This window comes from Trematomus bernacchii, unplaced genomic scaffold (genome assembly GCF_902827165.1).
Source record: "Trematomus bernacchii unplaced genomic scaffold, fTreBer1.1, whole genome shotgun sequence".
Classification (NCBI taxonomy): Eukaryota; Metazoa; Chordata; class Actinopteri; order Perciformes; family Nototheniidae; genus Trematomus; species Trematomus bernacchii.
The window spans coordinates 16,186,080-16,213,913 of NW_022987739.1; the positions used below are offsets into that span (position 1 = coordinate 16,186,080).

The 27,834-nt window shown below is 39.0% G+C and overlaps 1 protein-coding gene across 1 annotated transcript; it reads right to left on the reverse strand.

Annotated features, from left to right (window-relative positions):
- Window positions 1–1,349: 1,349 nt before the first annotated feature.
- On the reverse strand, window positions 1,350–27,497 carry ap1m3 (adaptor related protein complex 1 subunit mu 3). The gene is made up of 12 exons (XM_034146991.1): window positions 27,288–27,497; window positions 21,656–21,812; window positions 21,045–21,112; window positions 20,345–20,475; window positions 16,621–16,768; window positions 14,662–14,788; window positions 10,720–10,862; window positions 9,701–9,772; window positions 9,287–9,445; window positions 8,016–8,141; window positions 7,599–7,674; window positions 1,350–2,988 (listed from the first exon to the last, which is right to left on the reverse strand). Exons 1-12 carry the CDS (start codon window positions 27,327–27,329, stop codon window positions 2,966–2,968), a joined length of 1,272 nt encoding a protein of 423 aa, XP_034002882.1. The 5' UTR covers window positions 27,330–27,497; the 3' UTR covers window positions 1,350–2,965.
- Between the last annotated feature and the right edge of the window lie 337 nt (window positions 27,498–27,834).

Sequence of the window (27,834 nt, forward strand, 5' to 3'; positions counted from 1 at the left end):
AAACGCGGGAATAATAAACGGAGCGCTCTCTCCTTCTCCTGACAGCCCGTCAGTATCATGCAGCTCGCGGATCCAGTAATGAGTGACCCGACAGTAAAACTAAACATATCTATAACTAGTTTAGGTAGTTTGAGAGGTAATTAAAATAGCTACGTGTGATTTTCTAACCTGAAGTGTGTTTTGCTCTGCTCGCCGCTGCAGGGGATCATGCAGAGCTGCGTGTCGACTCGTCAGCAGCAGCCGATCTCTCTCTCCTGTCAGATTAGACTTTACTCGCATTTATGTCCATATCGATCAGATCTAGCTAGTTCTAGCTAATGATATGACTACCTGCTTGTTAAAAGACACCTAAACAATAAGCGTCGCTATGCAACCGGATGAGGCCACAAAGTATAGCGCAGCATTATGCATTTGTTTACATGCCCACCGGAACCCCGAGGCATTACCAACAGATCAACGCACAATCAACCCATACAGGACATCTCTTTCTCCACATTAAGTGTTAGACATTAGAATTGACAATTTTTGTCTGTCACATACTCTTTTGTCTGTCACATACTATTCTTGTCTGTCACATAAGTGGCGCAACTGATGCGGTATTGCGCTAAGGGAAAATTATTTTGACCGGACATTTTGACCGGAGAGATTTAGATTTGCCGGACTTCAGCATATTTTACCGGTCATTGTCCGGTAATTACCGGCTAACGGGAACTCTGGCGCACAGCCTATTGCCTTGAGACAAAAGGGGTCCCACAGTTAAACATTGTTGGAGTGACGACGGACAGCAAACTGGAGGCACAATGCACAAAGCAGCAGCCTGCAGGGCCTGGTGTGGACTAGCACCAATCTCTCTATAACACACACACCCACAGAAAAACGAAAAGATTCACACTGCTGTTTTACAACACACAAAAATCCTGTAATCCTTTCTTACATGAATCTGTCTTTTGACCCACAGTATAAGGTAGCAATGACAGGTTGTGTATCCAAGCATAACAGCAAGAAGAGGTGAGCAGAGCGCAGGGGGCGGCAGGGCAGAGAGGATTTAGAGATTTTTATGTCAGGCCAAGACAGGGAAAGTATTAGAAACAATTTAATCCAGAGCAAAATGTCTTCTGCTATGAAACGTTTTATATTATTTTCCAAGAGTATCTTCAGTATATGAAGTGTGATTAAAATGAGTACAAATATACCTGATGTTTTTCCATGTCAAAGCTGAGTTTAAGTTTAACCGACATTATTCTGCCATAGGTTTAGGCTTAGTAAATGTATAAACCTAAACAGTTATTGAACACAGTCAGATGTTCATTACAAAAGACTCCTCTTAAAAAAACCACAATATTCCAAAACAAGATAAAAAAACGTTTTATTTCCAAATATATCCCTTTGTTTCCCAATGACAAATAGTAGTTAGATAAATGAAAGTGAACACATTAAAACACACACTTATTGAGAATCCTCATTAGTTGCAGAAAAAATGTCCCCACAATAAAATTGAATGGTTGTAAAAGAAGGCTCTGTCACAGAGATGCAATAAATCCACACAGGACCCTTTTTGCTGTTTGCAGAGCAGCTGAACTGATGTGGTGCAATGCATGCATAACAGAGGGAGTGGATCACACCACACACCACTTTAAAAAAGTTGATGGGGCTGCAGAGGCCAACATACTGAATATATATTGGAGAAAAAAAAGGGTTGTGGAAAAACAATTCCCTCAACATGTAATCTATATTCTCAGATTCTGTAAAGAAGTCCCCGCAGGTTATTTTACCTTTGTTCTGCGCCTCCCCATCCCCTGCTTTGCCCTTCAAACAGTTTCCACAGGGGACTAACTAGTACAGTATAAACAACAGATAGAAGTATGACAGAACAATTCTGCACCATGCTCATTCCTTCAGTCCCTGCCTCAAAGCGGCAAGCTGATTGCGAGCACAAGGACAAGGTTACAGGCCCCATGAGAGCACGTTGATGGTATTGTGTTACTCTGCCAATGCCTCTGACAATATTGTGCCTTATTAATCATTGATCTGGTCGCTGGTGTTAGTTTCACTTCACTGGGGATTATGTTCACAGTGCTAAAGGTGATGATACATAGACTTTTTTTTAAGGCGATGAATATGTGATATTAAGGTTCCGGGAAAAGAATATGAATGAATGAATGAAAACTTTATTACAGACTCAGGGTCCAGATATGCCTCTGAGCGGGATGAAGATTAATAACAGAGTTATAATGCACTCCTGGACTATAAAGTAAGGACACAACACATGAAGGAGAATAACCCTTGCATTTAAAGAAGCATGGAAGAACCTTCTCTACAGAAAAACAATACAAATCTGGAAGGATGGCACACTTTAGATTTATAGACACGTGAAGTACTCTGTCCCTTTGAGAAATAAATTAACAATGAGTCATCATAGTTCCTGTATATTGGCTGTACACTATATTTTGGTTTTGGCTGTTATAAAAGCTACACATCTGAGTGGCCAAGGACAAGAAAAAAGATAACGCTCCAAATTGTATTTCTTTTATTATTATTTAAAATGTTCTCTCTCTGAGGATTTATTTTAGATTCCTCCACAAATTGTGCTCTAAATTAACCTTGAGGTATAGCCTATTAAAAGTGATGAATTGAGAGCTTGCCAGAACCAGACAGTGTCACAACGTTATCAGCTCATTATTCACATAATAAAACATTTAGCTGGAGTCCTGAGAAGCCCTTAGAAAAATCACAGGTCAGAGGTGATGCAACAGCATTTCCCGTCTCAGTTTTAAAAAAGTCTTATAGGAAGGGGTGATGTCTTGTTTCTGTGCAGGCTGGGGAACAGTTTCATGTGTCCTCCTGTGCTTGTCCTCTGCTGTCTATGGCAGACAGGGAGCCGGAGGAACAGAGAGAGGCGAGGAGAGGAGAGAGGAAGACAGACAGAGGGAGAAAATATCCATTCGTCTAGCAGCATCTGTGCCCTTTAGTTTGTCCGGAGCTGGTAATCTGCCAAGAAATGTAACAGCGGAGCATTAACACAGCTCTCATCTCCTCATCACTCCTGCACATCCCATCACTGCCAATATGAGCCCCATTAAATCTATAAACAAGATTTGCAAGAATAGTAACCGTAGTGGCAATGTACTAAATCACATTATCAATATTTACCACATTCCTTTCTAAGAGAGATAATGTGTTTAAAAACACATTTATTATAATGCATGTTCAAGGTTCAAGGCTTTTATTGGTCATACGAACATAGCTACAGTGTAGTTATGACGATGAAAATCTTAGGTCACATGGTACCTATATTTTAATATTCTGAGTTATTATGTTGCATATAGGTATCCAGGATTGACTAACCAGTGGCCAACAAAGTGGGCACCTTTGGTTCCAAATAGGGGACATTTTAATGCAGCAAGCAATCTATTGCTAATTCTTTGGTATCTGTAGTCATTTTCTCTTCCTAATTAATTTAAGCTGAATGTCGAAATTGATTGAAGGCTTATTCAGATCACTTGTTGCACACTCCCAAAAAACGATTGAGAGCAGCTTGCTGCATTTCCCATCTTTGCCAATCAGGATATTACAACGCTGTGTCTTTAGGGCTTAAGAGAGGCGGGGAATTGCAAACCCAGGGCAATCTGATCTTTCCTCGCCTTAATATCTTAATGCACATCCTACTTCAGCAGATCAATCAGCCACAAATGCTGGTCTTAAGACTATTTTAAAACTTTCTTTGTTGTCTTCACTTTTCTGATTGATGGTGAAGCCTTCTGAAACTAGCTAGAGTGAATATTAAAGAACACGTATAAAGATAGAATAGATGAGCTGCATCAAGGCAGAATTTGTCTTTGTTTATGATTGACTAATGATAACCAATAGGGCGCGCAGACTTTATTTGTCTATTGCTTTATCTTTATCGAAAACCCCTTCATACACATTTTTTCCTTATTATTAAAGAACACAACATGTAAAACATCAGCCTACTTGACAGTGTTGTCGCTTTAAATTAATAATTGAACACACACAAAAATCCAAAGTCAATGTGCTGCGGTAAGGTCATACATTTGTGTCAAGCAGCAGAACAGAGGTTTGTAGACATGCAAAAGCTGAAAACAACCTCTAGAGCCAGGCCTCAACATCCAACCTCAGTTTCTAAACTCAGCGATGTGTTTTTTGCTTTTTGTTAATAGGATCGAATCAGTCGTTCAGTAAGTTTGTAGAAAGTGTGGAGTCCTCTACAGCTGCATGTTTAAGTCCATTGTTTTAAAACAAGATGTTTCACAATCACATGTTTGGGTGTCTACATACTTTTGTCCAAGTACAGTAATGAAACATTACTGTCAGAAAATACTTCAAATTATGAGTAAATCCCCAATCCAAAAAGGGCATGTTAACCATAACATTTCACACGTTAATTACTTCTTAAGTTTATATTAAAATGTCAGGACATACTGTAAGAACCACATCAGCATGAGGGGCCACTGCCAGTATCAAAGATCAGCTGCAGTGAGACGCTGCCTGATCATATTCTGACCACTCACAGTCTGATGTTGGGAATTGTCCCTTACTGCTGTACAGTAGGACCACTAAATGCCTGTTCATCACTCATTAATACTTCAGCACAGTGAGTCTACAGTATCAGGGTTGTTTAATCAGTGTGAGTGTGTCCTCATGTAGTGCTGAGTGAAATGTGAGCAGCACTGTCTCATCCCCCCCCTTCCTCCCCATGTTGCTGATGGTAACAATAAGAGAAAGGTGATAGCGTTCTCTCCGACTTCCTCACTCTTCTTTCTCTCGCTTGAACTCATCTCCTGTCCTCCTCCTCCTTCCTTTGTCTCTCTGTCTGTCTCTTCTTTGCTGATGTTACAGCACGGAAATAGTAACCTTGGCATTTCCTGAGCGCCACCCTGGGAGCTTCCTGGCACTTTGTGGCATCATTCAACCTCCGGCAGCCTGCGACTCACACCAGACACATCCAGGTAATGGATATGATGGATGTTATAGAGGCAGGTTCATTTGACGGCCGTATGGTAGGTATGAAAGGTAAAAAAATTCTGGCAATGCTCCAGTGGAGTTGTCAGGATTCTATCTTAATTTCCATTTATCCCTTAATGAAACTAGTTCGATAGTAAGAAGGATGTGCCTGCAGTCCCATCAATAAACTGTATCTTCAATCTTGATCAGTCCCAATATGAATCATGTGTTTAAGAAACAGATGTAGCTAAACCATTTTTCAAGGTAAAATATCAAGTAAGAAGGGTAATACAATCCTTAAAGGTCCCCTATTATACAGTTTTTCATCAATATATTATAGGTCTCAGATATATACAAACCCCCCTGTACTACGAAGCCGGATTTTCGCTTAGCCGGCTGACTTCAGGGAAAACTCTGGCTTTCCGGTCCTACGACGCTGGTTCTCTTTTTAGCGGGCTAGATCTCCATGGTAACTTATGCTGAGCGGCTAACCTCCTCGGGAGGAGGTTAGGTTGCAGGCTAAGAGATCAACTCAGTGAAAGCACCGCCTGCTGACCAATCAGAGCTCCGTGTGCGGAGTTTAAAGCGATGAATTCATATTACAGGAGGAGAAAGGAAATACAGAAAAACTGCCGTTGCAGGAAAGACGGCCGGCCAAAATCAACTGACTGTGTGAACGTGAAAATTAATAGAATATCCCCTCCCATCTTCAGAGCAATCTGACTATTATAACATTAGCGTTAAGAAAGCTTACTTAAATATCTGCCACGACATAAGTAACCGGATCAGAGTAACATTAAGTACCGTCCGCGGCACTGTGAGTGCAGACGTCGATGTGTCCCATTATCATTCATATCATATCACATCATAATGTATCATATATTTCCTTATCTGAGTCAGCTTCTTGAGCCGTATCTGGCCGTGCAACACTCAGTGTCACATACTGTATGCAGAAGTATTATTTTAAGCAACACATTAAGTTGACGAAACACTCGAGTCAAATTCTCCTAATTAAAGTCAGATCCACTCGTGTCTTAGACGGGGCAGTGATTTCATAAACCTGTTAATGTACGCATTCAAACGCTTTTTCTTTTACCAGCTGTATTCACCTTGCAGGTGCAGCTATGTGGCTTTTATCCTGGATAAAGTGTTTAAGTCATGGATGTTTAAAGTTTAACTTCTTCATATTTGACTAATATTAAAGTTCACTTTTCATTCAGGAAGTATGACTCGCTGCGCTGTCAGTACGCTTCTCCGTGTTTGTGATTGGTCGAATGCTCCAAATACCACCCCTTTCATGTGAACGCGCACCTAACTAGATAGGACACGGCTGGCTTGAGCGATCCACTTGATAACCAGCGTCGTAGTACAGTTTAGCCAGAGCGCGTATGTTTTGGATTGGGCCAACCGGCTAACTCAAACATATCCAGGTTAGGAATATCCGGCTTCGTAGTACAGGCCTCTGGTGTAGGCGCCATAATGCTACTTAGCCCAAGTTCATTATTTGTATTATTATTATTTGTTTACGTCACTTTTATTTGTTTGTTGAGCACTTCCGGTAACTGTCACATGGGTGTGGTTTGTCTATTTAACTCACCTGTTTCATGTCGACTGCGGATGACAGAGGGTGAGCTTGTGCTGTCATTTTTTCTGTTGACCGTTTTGTCCATAGTTACTATGCTATGATTTTGTTTATTAAATATCCCAAAAACTATCTCGCTTCACTATGGACTTTCTCTTCGAAAACGCGTCACAGTTTATAGCCAAGTTTAGCCTCTCGGCGACTCAAACTTAACTGGGGATTGAGCCGCCACACTTGGGTTTGAAAGATGCAGAGGGGTTCATTCCCAGGGCAGCAACTGAATCTGCAGTTCTCGAGTGATAACTTTGCTAGAATAACTTTCTCTCTATCTCTGTTCAAATTAAAACGACTGAGAAATAAAGCATTTTACACCAGAAGCTAACAGGCATGTAAAGTTTCTCTCCTTAACATCCTGTGTGCTGTCATTCAAAGCCCCCCGGGGCCATGGCTCATGGTGATAGAGCCAGGTAATGGATATGATGGATGTTATACAGCTGGGTTCACTTTTAGGCCAAACACTGAATAGTAATGCAGAAAGACTGACACTGCTCTTTCAAGGAAGACGTCTTATTTAACCTCAGGTGACCTCTGATTTGCTAATGTGTTTGAAACTATCGTGCTTTAAACATGAAAAAAGGCAAAACAGCTAAACTGGAGAACATGAGACACGGTGTGGCGACTGGAAATTCCTTATTAACGTTAGGTGTAATAAATCGTATCTATATTTTTGTGATGGTATTCTTCCCTGTGAAAGTGCTTAGGTCAATATGTGTTGATGTACGTGCTCTTATCTGATGAAAGTTCCCTTATTAAGGAAATCTGATCGAAAAACACTCACACAGTCCAGATTAGGGAGAGTAGTTGTTTTTTAGTGTTAAACTCTTTATACATTTTCTCAGAGGATTTAGGCAACGGACTGCCAACTTTTCAGTGCCCCAATCCCAGACTTTGTGTTACCTTAGATATATAATAACCTCCCCACAGTCAGATATACAGATTCTAAATGTGTGTGGTTATTGAAAGTGTGAGAATATTTCAGTGTGTTTGTTCTCACCTCCACTTTGTGTGATGTAGCGCACCCATGGTAATGCATGGTAACCGCTCTTCTCTATAATCTTAAGGTAACGCACCTAGGCAACACACAAAGGTTAAATATAGTTATTTCACTTATTCACTCACAAACAACCACTAACATAGTGTTGTATGTTTTAATGAGTCTGTCCTTGCATATAATAATTATTAATGTGCATTAAAAACAGTTTATTTCTGAATATGGTTATTTTATTCTTAGAGACAAACTGAAGGACTAATATTTCTAAAATAGGTTAAGAAACATTGTGAAGTCAAAAAAGAAAATGTATTTATTGATGCAATTCACATTTTACAGAACTAAATAGTGAGCTACACGCTAATGTGGTTATTTTTTGAAAGAAATAATTGTGTAATCATGGATGTTAATAAAGGGACCCACCTGAATCCCAGACACGGTGAAATAAGGAATCTCAAAGTTAACTGTGATTGGTATCTTTGCCTCCAGCTCACCACTGTCCACACTGGGCAGCCCAAAGTGCGCACGCATCATATACTCCTTACCACCCTACATGTGCAAATACAGAGAACAAAAACACAAAGCTGTTATTGTATCTGGTCACACAGAGACAACAATTCGAGTGATACTGTTCAATAAGCCTTGCATATAAAATGGTTTTGTTTGAGGAGTCATTTCCTCTTCTACAACAAAACACACGTTATATTCATTGCAATGCGAGTCAACTTCCATGTCAATAAAAGGTGAATCAGTGGTCCATTTATGGGAATTAAGATAGATGCCAGACTTTTCCAGGATATAAGCACAAGAAACAGGTTAATCACCAGCCATTGTCAAATATTATTCAAGCCCTGACGCTGTTAGTTAAGGGTTTGGTTTGTTGCAAATCAGTCACCATACTGACTTTAAGGCATGGCATTTGGTTTAAAATCAAGGATTTATTACTAAATATGCAAGAATAAAAAGTTTTAGTCACAATTAAATCTAAGTTATATATTTTTTATCAGGTAGTATGGGTGTTGTCTTATTAATAGCTTTATTGAGAGTAACCTGGCAACAATAACAAACAACCCACAAGTTGCTATCACATGATGATCATGTTGATGTTGTTTGGGACATCATCTTTTTATAGCTGAGTGTTGCTCTCGTCGAACAATAAAAAGCTCAGATAAAAACAAATAAAGAAACTCTTTCTTGAAAATAAACAAAAGTGTTCTGGCAGAGAACTTTTCTTCTACTTGCCGTTATAAGGTTGCTGTGGAAACCTTATCTCTTTCCTACAGCTGATAAAAGAAATATTAATTGTTTGCATACTATTATAAATAATAAAATGAGAAATTGATGAAAGACAAATCATGATTATGAAATAGCTGAAGGCAATTGCAGTTATTTCTAAAAGCTCTATGTGCTCTCACAGGAAGTGAATGTGTGTGGCGGAGCTGAAGGCTGTCAGACTGTGGTTATGTGTTTCTTATCACAACAAGCCACTGCGTCACCTTTGTTTCTTAAAACCTCCATCAAACATTAGTTAAGTATGGTTCCCTGAGAGAATATACAGTTGTATAGTGTCCAAAGGTTGATAGAGACAGAAAAGAGCCACCCATGTGTATCAAACTGAGGCTTAAAATCAGATATTTGTCATAGTTAGTTTTGTTATATTTGTGTAAGTTGTGATATGTTGTTGGCACACTAACAGGGAAGGACTTGATGTTCCACTGCACCGCGTTCTTCTCGGGCACCCACTTGGCGCTGCCTGTGCTGGTCTTGAACTTGGGTGAGTCAGCATCACTGGGCACTGGCACCATAATGGACACATTGTTGGCAGTGGACCGGCTCTTGAACTGACCTCGAGCCTGTGGAAGGACACAGAGGACAGAGTTCAAATGTCATCTGAGATCTTTACAATAAAGAAATGGCGTCCAAATTCAGATCAATACCTAAATGATTATGCAAACTTGTTATTTTGGGTCTGTATGGCCGTCACTGCCTCAAACAGATGGTCAGAGGTAATCCACTTGAGAAGGGTGTGTCATAAATACTAAACAAGTTGCAGTGAAGTGGATAAGCTTTCGCCACTGTGTGTGTGTTTATGTGACACTCATCCTTACCTTCACCTTGATTTCCACACGGCTGTGAGAGAACTTCTCAATCACACTCTCAATCCATATGAGAGGCTTCACCTGTCAGAGGGAGAGAGTGGACAAGGTCAGAAGGGGAGAGCGCAGAGCTGAAGTGCATCACTACAACACACATCACCAGTGACACAGTTGACAGCAGAGAGAGAGAGAGAGAGAGAGAGAGAGAGAGAGAGAGAGAGAGAGAGAGAGAGAGAGAGAGAGAGAGAGAGAGAGAGAGAGAGAGAGATTGTGTTTTTACAAGGGAGACAAGAACTGCTGGCAGCGCCCCTTTAACATCCTCTGTTCATTAAACACCATGTCAGGAGGAGTGGAAATACTGAATCTTGCAACATAAAAACTGTCATTGTTACTAGGCATTAAAATGTGTTGCAGCCACAAAGATTCTTTCTTAGATATCTGTGGGACTAATAAAGGTATTCTGATTCTCTTTAGAAACTAATTAAAGTATATCTGATGTTGTATTGACACCCTGTGGACATAATCTTGAAGATATATGCATTTCTCTGGTTAGCTTCATTTCGGTTACATCATTTTGTTGACACAGCTTCTCATGATTCCCTGAGGTTTTATTTTCTATTATGCAGCTCTGACTCACCACAGTAATATGATCCAGGGTAGGCTTTGTTTTTGATAAAACTTTATATATAAGGCAATTTATTAATTTATAACAACAAACTATATCAGCAGTGACAGTAACATATAGACTATTTCAAATGTTTTACAGCTTACATCACTGAAAGTTAAATCAAAAACAAATAACAAAAATACAACTATATTTGTAACATTCAATAAGAAAAATGACATAATTGAGTTATATTTATATATTTGTTTACTTCAATATCTGTGATAAATATTATGATGGAAATATGACAAAAAAAGTCTACAAAATAATGAACTTTCTAGCTTGTGTCTGTGTACATGCCTTACTGCGAGACAAATTAGACGTGCGCTCTTACTGTGGCGTGTGTGTGTGTGTGTGTCCTACTCACCGTCGTGTTAAGGCGGTAGGACATGAGCTCGCTCTCGCCGTCGGGGGGGATGAAAGAGATGGTGCGGTCGTTCTCGAAGCGTGACAGACGGACACACTGATGAAACTTCACATCCTCCAGCTCCACTGTCTTACTCTTCTCTCCTGACACACACACACACACACCAGGACATACACAAAACAGATTGAGAGCCTTCCACGCAGTCTTAGGGGAAATCAAGGTCAGGGAAATGATGACAGACAAACATTCACACTGTCTTTCTCTCTCTCACAGCGCACTCAGTATGCTACCAAGTATGCCCTCTTCTTGTCCCCCACGTCAGCTGCTACACACAAACAACCTCCAACCTGCTGCCATGCCATCATCTTCTTCCCCACCGAACACTATTCTGCCTCACAAACACACCCACACAAACACAACAAAGTAAATAAACATTGTACTATCGGCGAGAAAATGACACTTCTGACAGCAACACACATCTCCCTAAGAGGCGTTTCTTCATTACCCTGCAAAGGAAAAAATTTGCTTTGTTGTCAAAAGCTTGTGATATATTGTTTGTGAAATAATTCCGCCTACTAAACTAATGCAGGGTTTATATGTTGGTCTCTTTCAGGAAACACGCCTACAGGGAAGTCTTTATGCTAATGAGACTGTTTTTCCCCACTACATCATTAGTAATCTGACTTTTTAAGTACAAAACCATTTGTCAATTGAGGTGTTTAAAACCAGACAAACACACATAGCCACATGGGGAGTTATTAGTCCTTTGTTTATTGAGGAAAAAATACTGTGTAAAGCAATAATTCCTAACACTTTGTTGCTGGATAAAGAATACATAGTTTAGACTACATCACCTTGGATCTGGGAAACTTGGATGGAAAAATAGATGAACGTTTCTGACATTTAATTGACCAAACAATGAGTTCAATAATAAAAAACATAATCGGCAGATTAATCCATTATTGGATTATGGAGTTACGAAGTTTGGATTACAATAAAAGATAGAAACAGCAACAATAAAAAAAGAGACAGAAAATTGTAAAAATTCCTGCAAATTATGCATTTTCCACAGGGTAATCACTCTTTTTACAAGAAAGTTCTGCAGTTAATTCCCTATTTTGATTAATTGAACAATTGATCAGTTTTTTAGTATCCTTATTATTATGCATTGAGTATAATATATGTCCCTGGTCATCAGTTTGCTCAATGAACATGATGTCCCTAAACACTGCACTATAGTACAGTTAAGAGTATGGCAGCTCTATAAACTTGATCTAACTTCAACTTTAGAAACTCCACAGGAGCACTAGAGAGCCCACAAAAAGCAGCACATTGTGTCGGCTGGTTCATTTTATCTGTAAAAATAAAAACAGGCTTTCCTAGACAATTTTTCTCGAGGGTGGAGCAAGAGTACAAACTGTGGCAAAAGGCAGTTTTGAGCGTAACCTCCTCAATGGTGGCATCTTCATTCTGCTGGAGAAAGCTGATGTTCTCCTCCTCTGTGGTTAATAGAGGGTGCTGAGTAGGAGAAAACTGCTGTAGTAACTGTGGGCCTTTGGGCCTTAAAGCAAATCCCCCATTCAACATCACACCTGCTCTGAATGCAACCCTGGACCAGCACTGTAGGGGACACGGTGTGTGTGTGTGTGTGTGTGTGTGTGTGTGTGTGTGTGTGTGTGTGTATTTCTTTATCTCCTTGTCTATTGTTCTCTTTCTTGAGAGAGTTGACGTGCAGTCGTGCACAGGTTTATGAATGTTTGTTTGCTAGCTGCACAATCCTCTATTGATTTTGCTTTTGTGCTAGCTTGCGAGTGTGTGTGTGACATTTCCTCATGTCAGAGAGGCGGCTGGGTGAGGTCAAAACACTCCTGAACAAGCAAAGCAGAGAAGCCCTTTAGAACGGTATCCGTATCTCTCCCTGTCTCTATTGCAGTTTGTTTTATGTCAGTAACGAACACAGAAACACGCAGGCTCGACTGCACGCAGAGTTATCAAAAAGACAAGAAACAAAGGTCATACGGTGCACTCTCTGTCACTGCGAGGACCTCAGGGGCCAGAAGAAGAGACAGGTGTGTGTGTGTGTGTGTGGTTGTGTACATCCCAGGTGGGGATTGAAGATGCAGCAGTGTCTCCTGTGGTTCACCTTTAAGGCTGCTCTTCCCTGTTTCTGTGCACAGCAGCAGACAGGAGGAATCTAATCTGTTTTCTGTCTGCTGTCTCTACTGAACTGTTTTTTTAATGGCATTTTGAAAATGTTTTCTGTTCCAAAACCTCTTACAGTGCTGGGATATTGCTGGAGGGGTCAAGAAAATACAGAGGAACTATAACACAAACGTCTTAGCATTTAACAGTGGAGGAAACAGGATATTAGGGGCGTGTCAATAAATAGGGAAATAAGGACAATAATTGGTCATAGCCTGATTCTCAGCACTTAAAAGAAAAAGCAAATAGTCGTCAAAACAAAACACTTATTCCTATGATATCAAACAAACACACCCCTGATAAGTCATTGATCTTAGAGACATGTGAGAAGGTGTGGAAACTCATGTACGTCAAATGATCGAATATTTTATATAAAAAGCCACATTGTCTCTACTGACTGAAGGCTTTTTGTGGGCTATGTAATTTCATGCACAAATGTATGCCAGTTCTTTCCGAGACAGATCTGGATTTCTGCCAGCAGAGGGCAGTGTTATATGACTTATAGTTTCTTTCATGATTTGGCTGCCTCCTGCTGGGATCAAATGTGCAGATCAGGCAAATGACTGCGAAATGATATGTAAAAAAGTGTAACTGCTGAGGATGAGAGGGCAGAACCCATTTTAATATCTGTATAAACATTCAGCAGGAGTGTGTGTTGCTGTAAGTGTGTTTGTTTGATCATTATCTGTGATAATTTTTACTCCGAGGATGTGTTTTTCCCAGACTCTGAAACACAGCGGGGGGATTGTGTGCTGCATATACAGGATATCCAAAGACCCTCACCTTTCATCTGCAGGGCTGTAGCCTGGGGGGGGGGGATTAACTGAGAGGCAAGGAGGCTAGACAGTGATGGAGCCTTTCCCCTTCAGTAGGGAGCGGTAGGGGGGAGGAAATGTAGGCAAAAGAGAGGGAGATGAGAGGGAGATGAGAGGGAGAAGGGGGAGAGAGTGCATGACCAGACAAGGGGAGATGTTGCAGTCGGAGACGTTATTGGAAAAAATTGGGAAAGTAGGAGCAGAGGGGGAGGGAAGATGAGGAAAGATGAAAGCTAAGCTGAGTGTGAGATTTTAAGGAGTGAGGGGTTTAGACAGAGAGAGGAGGTGAAAGTGGAAGTGTGAGTGTGAGTGTGAGGCTGAGTTCAAAGCAAGCGCTCATCCATCAACCAGGAGCATATTTACATTTCTTTTGGGCTTTTATCAGAATTCTAGCAGTAGGAACTGTATATTTAGAGTGAATTATTTTATTTAAATTACAATACAGCTGATAGTTTCAAGTTCTCCATCAAAAATGTCAAATCTTAAAAGCTTGAGATGAAAGAAAAACATTGAAGTATTCCTCTCGCATGTCACTGTCAGTATGTGAAATAATGTGTTGTGCAACAATACCATTTTACTAGAAGTCTAACTGGAAGGGAAGATGGATAAGGAGATAGACCCCGGTTTGGTGATGGAGACACAAACCACTAGACTACACTCAAACTATAAAAATTGCATTTTCCAGAAGCACGTGATTTGCATTATTGATTCACAATACACATACCCCAAGCAGTATGGCATGTAAGGTATTTTAATTTAAGATATGTTTATGTCTCTAAATTGTCCACACTATTCTCCCCAATTCTCCGCTTATATGTGCTGAATGTGATTGAAGTGACATGTACTGTTTATGTGACTCTAATACATGATCATTAGTGTTTCACTCAGATGTGTTTGACACTGAGCATGAGTCACTGTTACTTACTGCCTGTGATTTCAAACAGCACTTTGTCATTGAGGCCCAGTCTGAGTTCAGGCATCCCCGACAGGACCACGTTGAGCTTGATGGTGCCCACTATTTCACTCCGCAGCACATTGCCATTGGCGTTCACCTATAGTCAGAGGAGCAAAGAATCACGTTTAACGAGAAACGTATGAAATCACTCTTGAAGAATAGCATTCTGATCACTTTTATTAAGGCTATGATATCAGCTTTTAAGTCGAATCTCAGCAGAGCTCACCTTAAAGTACACAAGCTTTACTGTAAGACTTTAAGTTGCTATATTTAAATAACGATAAACAGATCAGTAGTGCTGAATAACCACAACGGCCACTGCTCAAAATTGAAACAAAACAAGCTGGATCTACCATGCACAATCTGTGGGACAAGAGTAAAGAGCTCTCAGTATGTAGTGTGAGAAATGTAAGCAAAACATCAAGATGAAGAACCTCTGAAAACATTTGTGTAAAGTCCCTGGTTACAGAACAGGAAGCTGCAGCTGCAGATTTGTAGAAGTGCCTTATCAGTTTCCTTTTGACTCATAAAAATGAGCAAATTTGTCCATGAGGTGTTGCTTCAAGGACATTTTAAGAGGAAAGTAATTTCTCTTCCTGTGGGTTTTCAAAGACAGCAGCGTGTCCATGTATACAAAACATTTCCACTTCTTAGCTGCACGATATCTGGGGCCCTTGTCCGTTCTTCTCAATAGGCTTATTAAAGTCTTAGAGCCACATTATCTCACGGATCAGTGGTTACTTTGTGTGAATCATAGCTGGTAGTAGAAGGTCAGAGAGATATAAATAAAACAATTATAAATAATTAGAAGAATATAATTACTCAACTTCTTATGAGTCAATTTTATTCATTGTTGGGAGGAGTCATAACATGGCAACAGTGACACACTTTGCCTTAAGGAAGCACTTCAATTCTAAACAGAACTGTTAAATAACCCATCATTTTGTATTTATCATCATTATGGGAGGATGATAGATAAAGCATATCAAACTGACATTGGAGTTAATACAGTAAGTGCATCAAAAGTATATATTAATATGTTCTGTTTGACTCCAGGTGGCCTTAGTTATTGTGTAAAAACTTGATCTGCAAACCAAAACATATATTTAATTAATAAACAATAGTTTTTTATTAAATTGTATAAATGATTGTATATTCTTTTTATTAATAGTAATATTATATTGTGAAATATATTGGATAGTATTTTGGATAGTATGACAATAAATTGTACATTATATCAATATCTGGAATGGCTGCTTTCTTTGTTGAGTCAGATGTGACTTACTGAGAGAAAACATTTGACATTCCGACCCTCTCCCTCTACTGCAATAGCATCCTCTACGGGTTACCCAACAAAATCACCAATAAACTCCAATATGTCCAGAACTCCGCCGCCAGCCTGCTCACCTCCACCCGCCGCCGAGACCATATCACTCCATAATAATCACCACATACAAAGCCCTCAACAACCTGGCCCCTCCCTATCTCTCTGACCTTCTCCATCCCCACTCGTTGCCTGAAGTCCAGATATGCAAACACCCTTAAGACCACCAGGACTAAGCTCCGGACCTGGGGTGACAGGGTCTTCTCTGCTGCTGCACCCTCCCTCTGGAACGCCCTCCCCAGCCGCATCAGACAGTCAACCGCCGCACCATCATTCAAACAAGCACTCAAAACCCACCTCTTCAGACTTGCCTTTCCCTGTTTAACCCCCTCACCCACACCATTACTCTGCCAGTTCACAATGCAGTTCACCATTTTTCTTTGTAATGTTTCCTATTCACTACATCGCATCTTTGTTTGTTTTGTTTATTGTTTTGTAAAGTGACTTTGGGTATCTAGAAAAGCGCTATATAAATTCACGGTATTATTATTATTATTATTATTATATGCAGGACATGTGGTTGAGAAAACAAAAATTGTCCTCACCAGTAGATTGACTGACTCAATGACATCCATGAAGACTTCGTTCTTCCTGTACTTGATGCCCTCTGACCGCCACGACACAGCGTTGGTGACGGTGGCAGGAGGTCGAGGAGCCCCGATCTCCAATTTATGACCCTGCTGGGTGATGTACCTTGAGGAGAGGAAGGCAGAAAGACCTTTATGATCATTTGTCAAACTGTTTAGTAATTAAGTGTGAAACACCTGAAATCCCACAAGGGCAAAGTCCTCATTAAGATGCCTCCGACACAGACAACATTTTAAGATAAGAAAATATCAAGAAACGGCTAAAGTGTTTAATAATACATTTGATTTCCTGATCTCCTTAGGAGTAACATAATAAATCCTATCAACAAAATAAGATTCTTATTCAGAAAAATAAACAGAATAATGTTTTGTAGTATTAACCCAATCTCTCGCTATAATATTGTGTTCTATTGTGTATTCATTGCACCTCATGATTAAAATAAATTAGCTATTCCAGTATAAATAAATTACAGAAGGTCGTTATTCATGTTTATTCATGGGTGTAATTGGAAAAGGGAGATTTACATAAACCTATTGTGACTGTAGCAAAAGATAAGACTTGCATGCATTTTTTACAGGATACTAAAACTTGTTGCTCATGTCTTGAATCACCAGAATGTAAAATAACCACCACTTAAAACTAATTTGATGATCCAAAGATTGGACCTATTAATTGATATTGACAAAAGAAAAGAGATTAATGCAGTTTAAAATAATCAATAATTATTGTAAGTGCTCTAGCCCAACTCTAGAAACATAAATCCGTTTCCTCTAATTATATATGAGAGTTATCAGCAAGAATATATTTTTTCTATCTGTTTTTCAATCCATCAATCCCTTCATCACTGCACAGCACTGCAGGCTGTCTCTTCATGCACAAGGTAGATGGCTAGTTTGTTTTAACAATGATCTTTCTGTGTCCAGGGAGACATGATGAACTGTCATGAGAATAGGATGCAGCTTAGAAAAACAACATGTGATCTGGCCTGTAATCAACACCTGCCCCCCTGCCACTGTTCACTCCTACTGTACACTGCACAGCACACTTCTAATTCATGCCATCCAATTTCCACTGGAATATAATGTCCAACACATTTTAGTGAAGTTTAAGTGATTATTTGGTTCATTTTTGTATTATGTACAACTTTTATTATATATTAAACCAATGATCTAATATCTGTTTGGCTAGGAAACTTACAGTATGGTGACAACACTGTTGTACAAACAAGAAGATTGTAACATTGCACAATTGTTTTTGTTTGAAAATAGCCAAAAGTCATACACATGATGGCCAAACGATTTGTACATTAACCTTTGAATTTCTTTTTTTACCATTTTGTCATCCAAATTCTGAATGTGTGATGTTGACCTGCACTTTAACCTTCTGTGAAAACGGTTAAAATACACAAGAGCAATAGATACATATCATGTGTGCTAACAATGCATGCATACATTTAATACTGTTGACACAAATAAAGAGACATCTATTTAAAGTGATCCAAACTGGATTCTCTCCCCTGACTTTTCAACCTTACTCCCATGTTCAGCTGTCCCCAATCATCTGACACCAACAATGTGGTTGAAATGGTGCCCTTGCTGAAATAGTGTTAAAGCAGACAGGGTACTAATCCTGGAATGACATTGTGCTTGTGATTCATATCATCAATGACACATGTGATGTCTCATGTGCATGGGTATGTATGCAGTCTTTTCTTTTTAAATAGAGCAACTGGAATGGTATCTGTGTTCCATATGCAGTTTCTAATTTAGGAGAGGCTGCACATAGTTAACACGCCGAACAACCAATGTTTTTATCCTGCTGCGGACTACTTTCCATACTGCACTGTGCATCTGGTAACACACATTGCAATTGTATAATATATCTGGTTCTTGGTACAACTGTTCAGAATATAAAAACTGATGTTTCGCTCAAATAACTAAACTGTTTCTCAGGATCCATTATCATTCATTTGGAGTTGTGTTTCTGCTGAAAAGATACATGTAAAATCCATATTCACACTGTTTTAGCTCAATTTTTGGTCCCTACCAACTACTGAAGTAAAATATCTCTTTAACTGCGCAATGCTTCAGTTTGTTCACCAGCTTGTTGCACATTTTAGTCTGCTGAGCAGGTAGTGTACAGCCATTCTTTAGAATTCCTGGTTTTCATTAATACGATGCTATGAGAGTTAAACAATGAGATGAAACTTGATGTTATCGTCTCCTAATGTTTCCAATGTCAACACCCAAAAAGTGCTTGATAAACATGTTTTAGATTGATTGACAGATTGAGGCAGTATGTTCTCCCTAGTTTTCTGTCCCAGTTCCTCCCACATACAGGGTGTCAAACCCATTTTGGTACTGTACACAGCAAAGAGCCAATAGATAAAAGGCGTTGACAAGTGGGCTTGAGGACGACTTATGGTTGTTTTTGTTGCTTCGCTGTTTGTTCTGTTTTGCCCTGATTCTCCCCCGAAATGCTAATGAAAGAATCTGGAAGCGGAGGTTGGCAGCAAACTGAAGCATTAGCATAACAACAGGAATCACAACAAACACACACACGCATGAAGATTCATACACACATGAACACATGCATCTCTGCACTCTCACTTACAGTCTCTTACATCCACCAACACACACAAACAAACACCAACACACACATATTTATACTTAGTAAGTGTTATAATGAAAGTGGAAAGAAAAGCATTTATTTGTGTTGGTTGGGTCATGAAAGGTTCAGACAACTGGAATAGCTTATAGACAGAGAATGACGGAGTGAGTGTGTGTGTGTGTGTGTGTGTGTGTGTGTGTGTGCGTGTGCGTGTGTGTGTGTGTGTGTGTGAAATGACAGTTGTGTGTTTCCTTGGAGAAGAGCAGGGCCTTTCTGTCTGAGAGTCTCGAGTGTGTCCAGCTGACAGTGTCATTGTGTCTGAGTGCCAATAGGAGCCTGGTAATTATCAGCCCTATTCAGACACTAAACACATATACACTGTGTACACACACACACACACACACACACCTCAGCCAAACCTTGGTGCACAAACAGCAAACTAACTAGCCCAATCACATTTAAGACATTAAAAGGGTAAAAGAATGTACAGTGAAATTGTGTGATTTCAAATATAATGTAACCATTGATTAGCAGCAAAGCGTATCATGTGTACACAAAACGAATGATACTGTGGTATTGTAAAGTAAATGTTCAGCATTCCAACAAAACATCACAGTGCACACTGCACTATGAACACATAACTTTTGTGTGTTTTAGTTACTTTGAGAATGAGAAACAACAAATAAAGCCAATGGCACAACATAATCATTATGTATTATTACTTACCTGTCTGTTGGTCACTTACAGTATCAAGTACAAAGCTGGTATCTTACTAAAAAATGCTCATGTTTTGTTCTTGATGGCTGGTACAGATACCACTTGAGCTAATGGTCACATTAAAATCAGACTGGAGTGCCTTAGTGCATTACAGCCTTTGAGAGTTTTAAACTTTGACCTTACACCCTCATGTGCAGATTTAATGTTACACTTCAAATGCCCAAACAGAGAGCCCAAACACATACTTGATAGTCAAGTTGAATGTAAATAATTAGGACCTTTTTCATGGTTAAGGAAAAACATTGGTACAGTAACTGATCCACTTTGTTTTTCACACATGTAATGTCTCCTTACTCTTGTAGGATCTTGCTGTCCGTTGTCTGAGGGAAACCAAAGTCCATCACTTCGTCCATCAGCTCGTACACCGTCACAAAGTTGTCACGAATACTCTCCTCCTCAAGCTCCTTAAAGTACTCCTTAAATACCTACAAAGACATACAGACAGACGTAGTTTGACACACACAGCATGTTATATTTTCTAGCCGATTATGTATTACATTACATTGCATTTAGCTGACGCTTTTATCCAAAGCGACTGTACATGTAGCTATAAAATAGGCAAGTAGTTTTGCTGTACTAACGTGCTTTTTTATTGGTTGTTAAAGTGTAGATTTATGCAAGCTGTTGGCTCAAGAAGCAAAAACCTGTCATAAGATGTTTTATACAAAGTAGCAGCATCGAAAAGATAAACTGTATGGGAAAACAGCCAATGAAATAAAAAGGGTAGTTGCACCTCATGTTGTCAGGGGATAATGACAAAAAACACCTTTCATGCTAGCCACAAATAAACATTAAAAAATGCGACAGGGAAGTGACCATATAGGGTCAAAATCGACGGTCCCAACATATCTTCTTTTGTTTTGTTGATAAAATTTGACTTAAACTTGTAGATTTTCTGTAATGTTCTACTTGTATGAGCTTATTCTCGTTCCACTATACCTCCTTTAAGCACAAGTAGCAAGTAGAAGACTTGGACTTATGCAAACAGACTCACCTGGATGATTTTATAAAGAAAGGTGTACACCAGAGCAGCGTTGGCATTCTTCTTCGTCATCGCCACCACTGGACAGACTGTTAAGAAACAACTATACATCTACAAGTGACAGTATTTGAGCTGAAAAACTAAATTGTATAAACTAGAAACTGTCGAGACGGAGACATGCAGTGAACATCTATTAGTGGGCTGAGGGTGGTTGTGAGATGAATGCAATGAAATAAATCCTAAAAGAATGCATCACAGTAGCAAGCAATTGAGAACATGGCCACAGGGATGTAAACCAGCTCACATGTCTAATGTAGTGCACTGGGAATACCACTTACTCACAACTGCAATATCATGCTGAATTAATAATGTGTAAGGAAATGTGACTGCCCAATCTTGCATTATGAGAGGATATATAGTGAATTACACATCACAGTGAATCAGTGTTAAAAAAAATTAACTGGCTGTGCGACATGAGATGAAAGAGAAGCTGAGAAGCCGCCTGCTGCTGAGATGTGAAGCTGGAGACAGCTAAGGGTAGAGGCCATTCAGCTCTGTGTGTTAAAGGCTGTACTGTACATCGCTGCTACATGTTATATTCAGACATGAACTCAGAAGGATACAGTAAAGGTTGCTGTGTTTGATCCACAGGAAGTGTGAGGAGCCATGGGTGACCATAGGTGTCATCTCCGCCTCCTCTTCTCTCTTCATCAGGATGGGCATAAAATGGTCGATCTCATTCATGTCCATGTTCCCCATGTAGTTACGGCAGATTAGCACCTGAAACCATAATGTTAAACACAATAAATGAAGTCAGAAGATATAATAGTTGAGCCTCAACACTGTCATTACATGTGCATAGGCATGTATATGAAACCTGAACACTCAAGCTTAAACATGCTTTAATAGCTACTGAATAACCTAAAGGATGGAGTTTGCACCATTTTCCAAACTATCTCGAAATGTAATGTTCAAACTGTGTGTCCAACTTTTGATCATGGATGATGAACGACCACCTTCTCAACTTGAAACAGAAGCCAAAGCCTTCTTTACGAAAACTCAAGAAACTTTCAGGTTTTAAAAGAGCGGTCAATAACAAATGTGTCACTACCTTACATTAGAAATGTGTCCACCAGCAGTATGACTATGAATTAGTTATTATTATTATTTATATTATTACTCAATCAAGATAAACATTGAAATGGCAGAAAATGTTAGTTTTTAGCCCTTCAAATATAGCAATGTTCTGCTTTTTAATTTAGAAGGCAAACAACTGTAAATGAGGCTAGCTAGCAAGTCAATGACCTGTGGACACGTCTATTATTGCAGCTTTTCCCCATACTAAAAACAGAGACTCCTACAGTAAGACTGAATGCAAACTGTTGTATGACTTGATAACCTTTGAATGGTTAAATGTCAATGCAAATTGCTGTATTAAAAACATCTTTCTTTGAATCTAAGAGCCTGATATTGTGACATTTATTGAACAAACAAACTCCATTTTAGTACACTAAAATAAACCCATTAGCCAAAGAACAACACATGTCCAAACACACAAAGATGACTCAGAACTGCCTAAATCTAAAGTGGTGTTCTTATCTTTATCTTAAATATCACAGAATTGCAAAAATATTCATGTATTTTCAAATGATTTTTTAAACATAACTATCTATTCACTTTATTGTATGAAACCCCTTATCTCCCTATCATAGTAACACATATGCACACAACACGCTGAGTCAGCAGTCCTGCTAGAGTCCAGACACAGTGAAATGAAGAAAGAATACAAAGCGTCTACGCTTGACTGATCTAGAGGACATGCACGCACGCAGACACAACTTCCCCCTTTTCTTTAATAGAGTCTGTTGCGCAGGGTCACACAGGAGCGCATACAACAAAGGCATGAGGAAATAAGAAATGAACAAAAAGGAAATGCCTGAAAGGTAAAGTAATCTGGGGGAGAATAAAGGATATGAACAGGCCACTGCTCGGCTTCTAAGAGAGGAGACAGAATCCGCAAAGCAAAAAGGTCAGAGGTCACCAGAGACAGAGAGTGAGGTATAAAGTATAATAACAAATCTTTGCATCAAAAGAAATTGCAATACTGACGACCCCTGCAAAGATATCCAGAGGTTCACTTTGTGGTTCTGGAAGTAAACTTTGATGGAAAAACTTTACAGAAAGAATGTTGGAGGCAACTGAAGAAAGGTTAGTCTTAACGGCAAATGCAGGATGAGATCAGAGGATTTACTTTAACAGCATTTCTAAATGCAGAATCCATACCTACAATGGATTTAAAGCTAGTGTGTTTCACATCGACAAGTTAAGAGTTCATGCTATTTCAGTGCTGAAACAACTATAAAAGTGACTCAATCAACTTAAAAATGAAAATAAATGAATAATCACATAATTATCAAAACAATACCTAGTATCTCATATGTGAGGATTAGCTGCCTTTAAGTTTTTGTTTTTTGGAAATGTAATGTCTGTGAGTTTAGGAAAGATTTGGGCAAAATAAGCAATTTTAACAATATTATCTTGACGGGTTTGTGAAAATGTGATGGCTTTTTTTGCATTTTTTTGGAATTATTAAAACAAAATGAGTAGTCCATTATTGTAAATCCCACTCATCCACAACCTACACAGACCCACACTGCACTTATGGAGAGTTAAAAGCAAACACTGCATAGATTCCGGCCTCCACATTGTGCAAAATGCTTAAAACTTTTGAATTATTTCTCGTTTTTTGTAAAATAAAAGGTTGATTTCTGCTTGAAGCAATACAGAAATTATTCACAGAATAACACTATCAATGTGTTTCACTAATCCTGTGAGATTAAATCAACACATTTCTAATGTAAGGTAGTGACACATTTGTTATTGACTGCCTTTCTGTAATTGAACATTGTTGTTAAATTGATGCTTGTTTGCCTTTTTTCTGAAAAACCACATTTTCTTTTTGAGAGCTATTTCAGTCAGCTGAATGCGGAGATAGCAGCATGTTGAAGGTTCCTCCTTTGACAATACAAACTGTTTGGGCCTTGAAACTGTGACAATGAAGTCTTTGCTACAAGACAATCACAATGATGGTTTAGAATAGTTATTTTGTTACCTTTAAGTTGTTAAGGTTATTTGAAAGTCAACATACCATTGTGATGTCACGTTGGTTTGAATGTGTGTCAGTTACACTTAGTTTGAAAAAGAAAAACATCAGATAGTGTTGAATATTCAGCAGAGACAGAGTACATCAAACAGAACACCTCACACAAACAGTTAGCATATTTCATGCCCCAAAGCAGAGTGCAGCTACTTCATAATCCAGGTCTCATTCAATTCTACTGTGAGAAGGCACAATAATGTCTGATAACAACATTTCTGGGAAGTTGTGATGGCATTTACAAATACTTGCTAAATCAATTCAATCACATTCCCATAAATACATGATTTATATTTGGCATGTTTCTTAAACAGGTTGAAATAACAATAGGTTAGCATAGATACAGCTTTAATATAAAACATATTCTAGCAAAAATAACAAATGTAAAGAGGTAGAAGGGAAATAGGACTCGTATATAGGATATAGGCAATGAAGATAGTTAAAAAGTAAAAGGATGTATAGGCTACTGATGATACCTTGTTTAAAATTGCATTTTCTACATCAATATCATACTGAGGTTTTCCATTTCCGATAAAACTGCGAGTCTATTTTTGTTGGTAACTGGAATGTTTATAAAAACAACAACAACAACATATTTTTCCTTAAAACAACTGGTGGCCTTAAAAGTCCCAGAGGGATACTCATTTCATGTATTTTTTTTATTGGGACACACAAGGCAATCAGTGACTTTTCAAAATGGGTGAAATCAATAGGAACCACTCGCTCTGACGTCTAAAGGCAAATAGCAACCTCACTGGAGTGTATCACTGAAAGGCAAACAGGAACACCAAGTCCTACAAATCTATTTTCAGGACGTTTGGAGAAAAATTGCAACACAAACCTTAAAGCATAACTCTATCACCACTGTGAGAGAAACCCCACAAAATGATAATTGTGATGATATTCTAGAGTGACGAGGCTGTTAAGTGTACAGCTCACTTGTAGATGAAATAATGGCACATTGAAGGCTGCAAAAAGGGCTAATGAATTGGTCCATTAATTGCAACCAGTTAACATTGTGCATGCTCACAGTGCTTCTTTTTCTGAACAGCTAGAGGTTTGTTGTTGCTTAAGACTAACAAGAGTCAACACACAGGCAAGCTGGCAGCTCTGGAAGGCACAGCGGTGCATTGAGCTCACAGCGATGATGTTAAATTGCTGTCTTTCAGTTGATAGTTATGTTTACCATGTTCATCATGCAAGCTTAGCATTTAAGCATGGTAATATTTACTTATAAACAGAGGGAACTAATAAGGCTGATTGAAATGCTATTAGTTTTGCAGGTATTCGGTCGTAAATCAAAGTATAGGACAATTTTAACATTTGGCCTTAGGGTGAAGCTCAAATACAAGTCAAAAGATCAGCAAGTCATGCGGATTTATCTGATGGGCATCAAAAATGTAGTTACAGAAAAATGTTATCTACAGTTGTTGTTGTTGTTGTTGTTGTTGAGATATTTCAGTCTGTACTAAAGTGGCAGCCACCTAAAAAATGAGGAGCAAAACTGACTGAAAATATAGATAACTCTCATACATTTACACTTTAATGTGGATGAATGTGCACTGTCACTGATCAAAAACTAAACACAAAATGGGAAACTATAGCAGCGGTAGCTCTTTTGGAAGCACTGTTGTAAAACCGTACACTTTTATGCTTCTAGCTAATTAAATGTGCTGCTATTTCAACCAAAACTTCAGTCCGAACAAATAATGCCATGCTGATTTCAATAGCGTGACATTTCAGTCTACACAGTGGGTCCCAGCAGCCAGCAGTGTGTGGTCTAGTGCCCAGGAGCTACAACTTGAGACATGAGGGTGGGGGGGAAAGGGCAGAGGCGGACACTGGCTTCTGTAGGAGCTGTGTGTTTTCAACTGTGTCTAGAAATGTGTGTACTGGAATGACATGTCTGTCTACTGCACTAGTTTTTGTTGTTATCCACGATGAGTTAAAACAGTTACAGAGGAGAAAGGACCCCCTCCTGGTCAGGAAAGAGGGGGGGGGGGAATAAAGGTGAATAGATTCTGAGTTGCCCCAGGGCAGAGACAGATAGATAGGGAAAGAACAAGCCTTTAATCTGTACAATAAGACATCCAGGCTATGAGGGACTGATCCTTGTTCTTGATGGGCATTGTCAAGCATATAAGACTTCTTCAGCAATTCCTTTTCTAGCCCTCAAATGAATTAACTCTGTGAGGTTCAGATATAAAAATGCATTAAAGTAAGAAGTAGTAATATTCTGTGTCCTCTTTTATTTATCCTATGCTAGAGTGCATGTACATAAAACTCCAAGGCATTAAGAGATTCATTAGACATGTATTTCATAAACAGTTTTTAGATACTGCTAGTGATTTGAGGATTACTTCATTAGTAAATAATAAAATAATCCTCAAATTATTGGTCAATAACTTTCCTAATTAATTGTTTGGGCTATAAAGGCCACACAATGGATAAATGTGCTCAAACAGTATCAATTTTAGGTTTTAAAAATTGCTTCCGGGTTGAATGACCAACAATTAAACAATATTCAGTTTACAATGATATTCAATCTAAAGCAATGATTAATCTACCAATCGATCAACTGCTAAATTGACTAGGATCATAACTTAAACTCTAGAAAATGAAGCATAGAAGTGCCTTAATGAGCTTCTACTAAATATCAACCTCATGTCCAGACCAGGTCCAGACACAAACACAACACTATCCTATTAAGTAAGGTAAGCCACATTGATTAGATAAGATATAAAAGAAAGAAAGACAGTTTTAAACTTTGAAATAGGACACAACACGTAGGCTACAATGAAGGCTGCATCGCTGCACAAGAACAAGCCCGTCTGAACACATAACACTGTTGAACGGGTTTGACCAGTTGAGCCTCTCTTCCGGACTGCTCTGTTTGGGTTCATACAGTCTCTGAGTTTAAGAATACCTAAGCAGGAAATAACAAATTAAGTATACAGGCATATAATGTACACAATGATGCAAATATCCTTACATTTCTGGACTTTTTTTATAAGCGTATTATACTCTTGTCTTGCAGCAGGTGCTTCCTTGACAACCCTAGTGTGAACTTCGCCTACAACAAGTCGCCACAAACTTACCTTTCCCTTCAGGTCGAGGATAAATATCGCCGACGCCGACATCTTGGTGGATAGAGAATAATCCTCGAGAACAGGAACTAGTCTAGATAATATGTAGGTCTACTGTAAGATATGGGTCACTTAAAGGGAGTAGTATTCGCTCCCATCATCCTGCTTCCTTCTCTCCTCCACTCCCTTCAGTCTGCGTTTCACTGCAACTCGCTGCTTTTCCGGAGCGGAGCGTCAAGCTACATGTAGTGACATAAATATAACTTCCGGCGTTAAGTGAGTTGTTTTTTCCTAAATTCACCCACTATGACCAGTACAGTTACTCAACCACTGTTTTTTCGTTGTTTTTGAAGTAGCCTATTTTATTTTAGGAATCCAATTTGATTATATATTTCCCCCATTAGCCACATTTACTGTACGGGGAGGGGCGTGGAGTAAATGTCCTTTTACTCAACATTTTTATTATTTCACAGCCATAGACAGTTTAGATACTGTAGATAGTAGGTTAAACGAAACACATGTTCAGTTTATAAAAAAAATACATTGTAATAAATTAAAT

Coding starts and splice junctions, on each gene's coding strand:
- ap1m3 (XM_034146991.1), bottom strand. CDS start 27,329: ATGTCGGCGTCGGCGATATTTATCCTCGACCTGAAGGGAAAG. Junction 14,789..16,620: donor TTGAGTCAGTCAATCTACTG/GTGAGGACAATT, acceptor CTCTGACTATAG/GTGAACGCCAATGGCAATGT. Junction 10,863..14,661: donor GCTGTTTGAAATCACAGGCA/GTAAGTAACAGT, acceptor TGTGTGTGTCAG/GAGAGAAGAGTAAGACAGTG.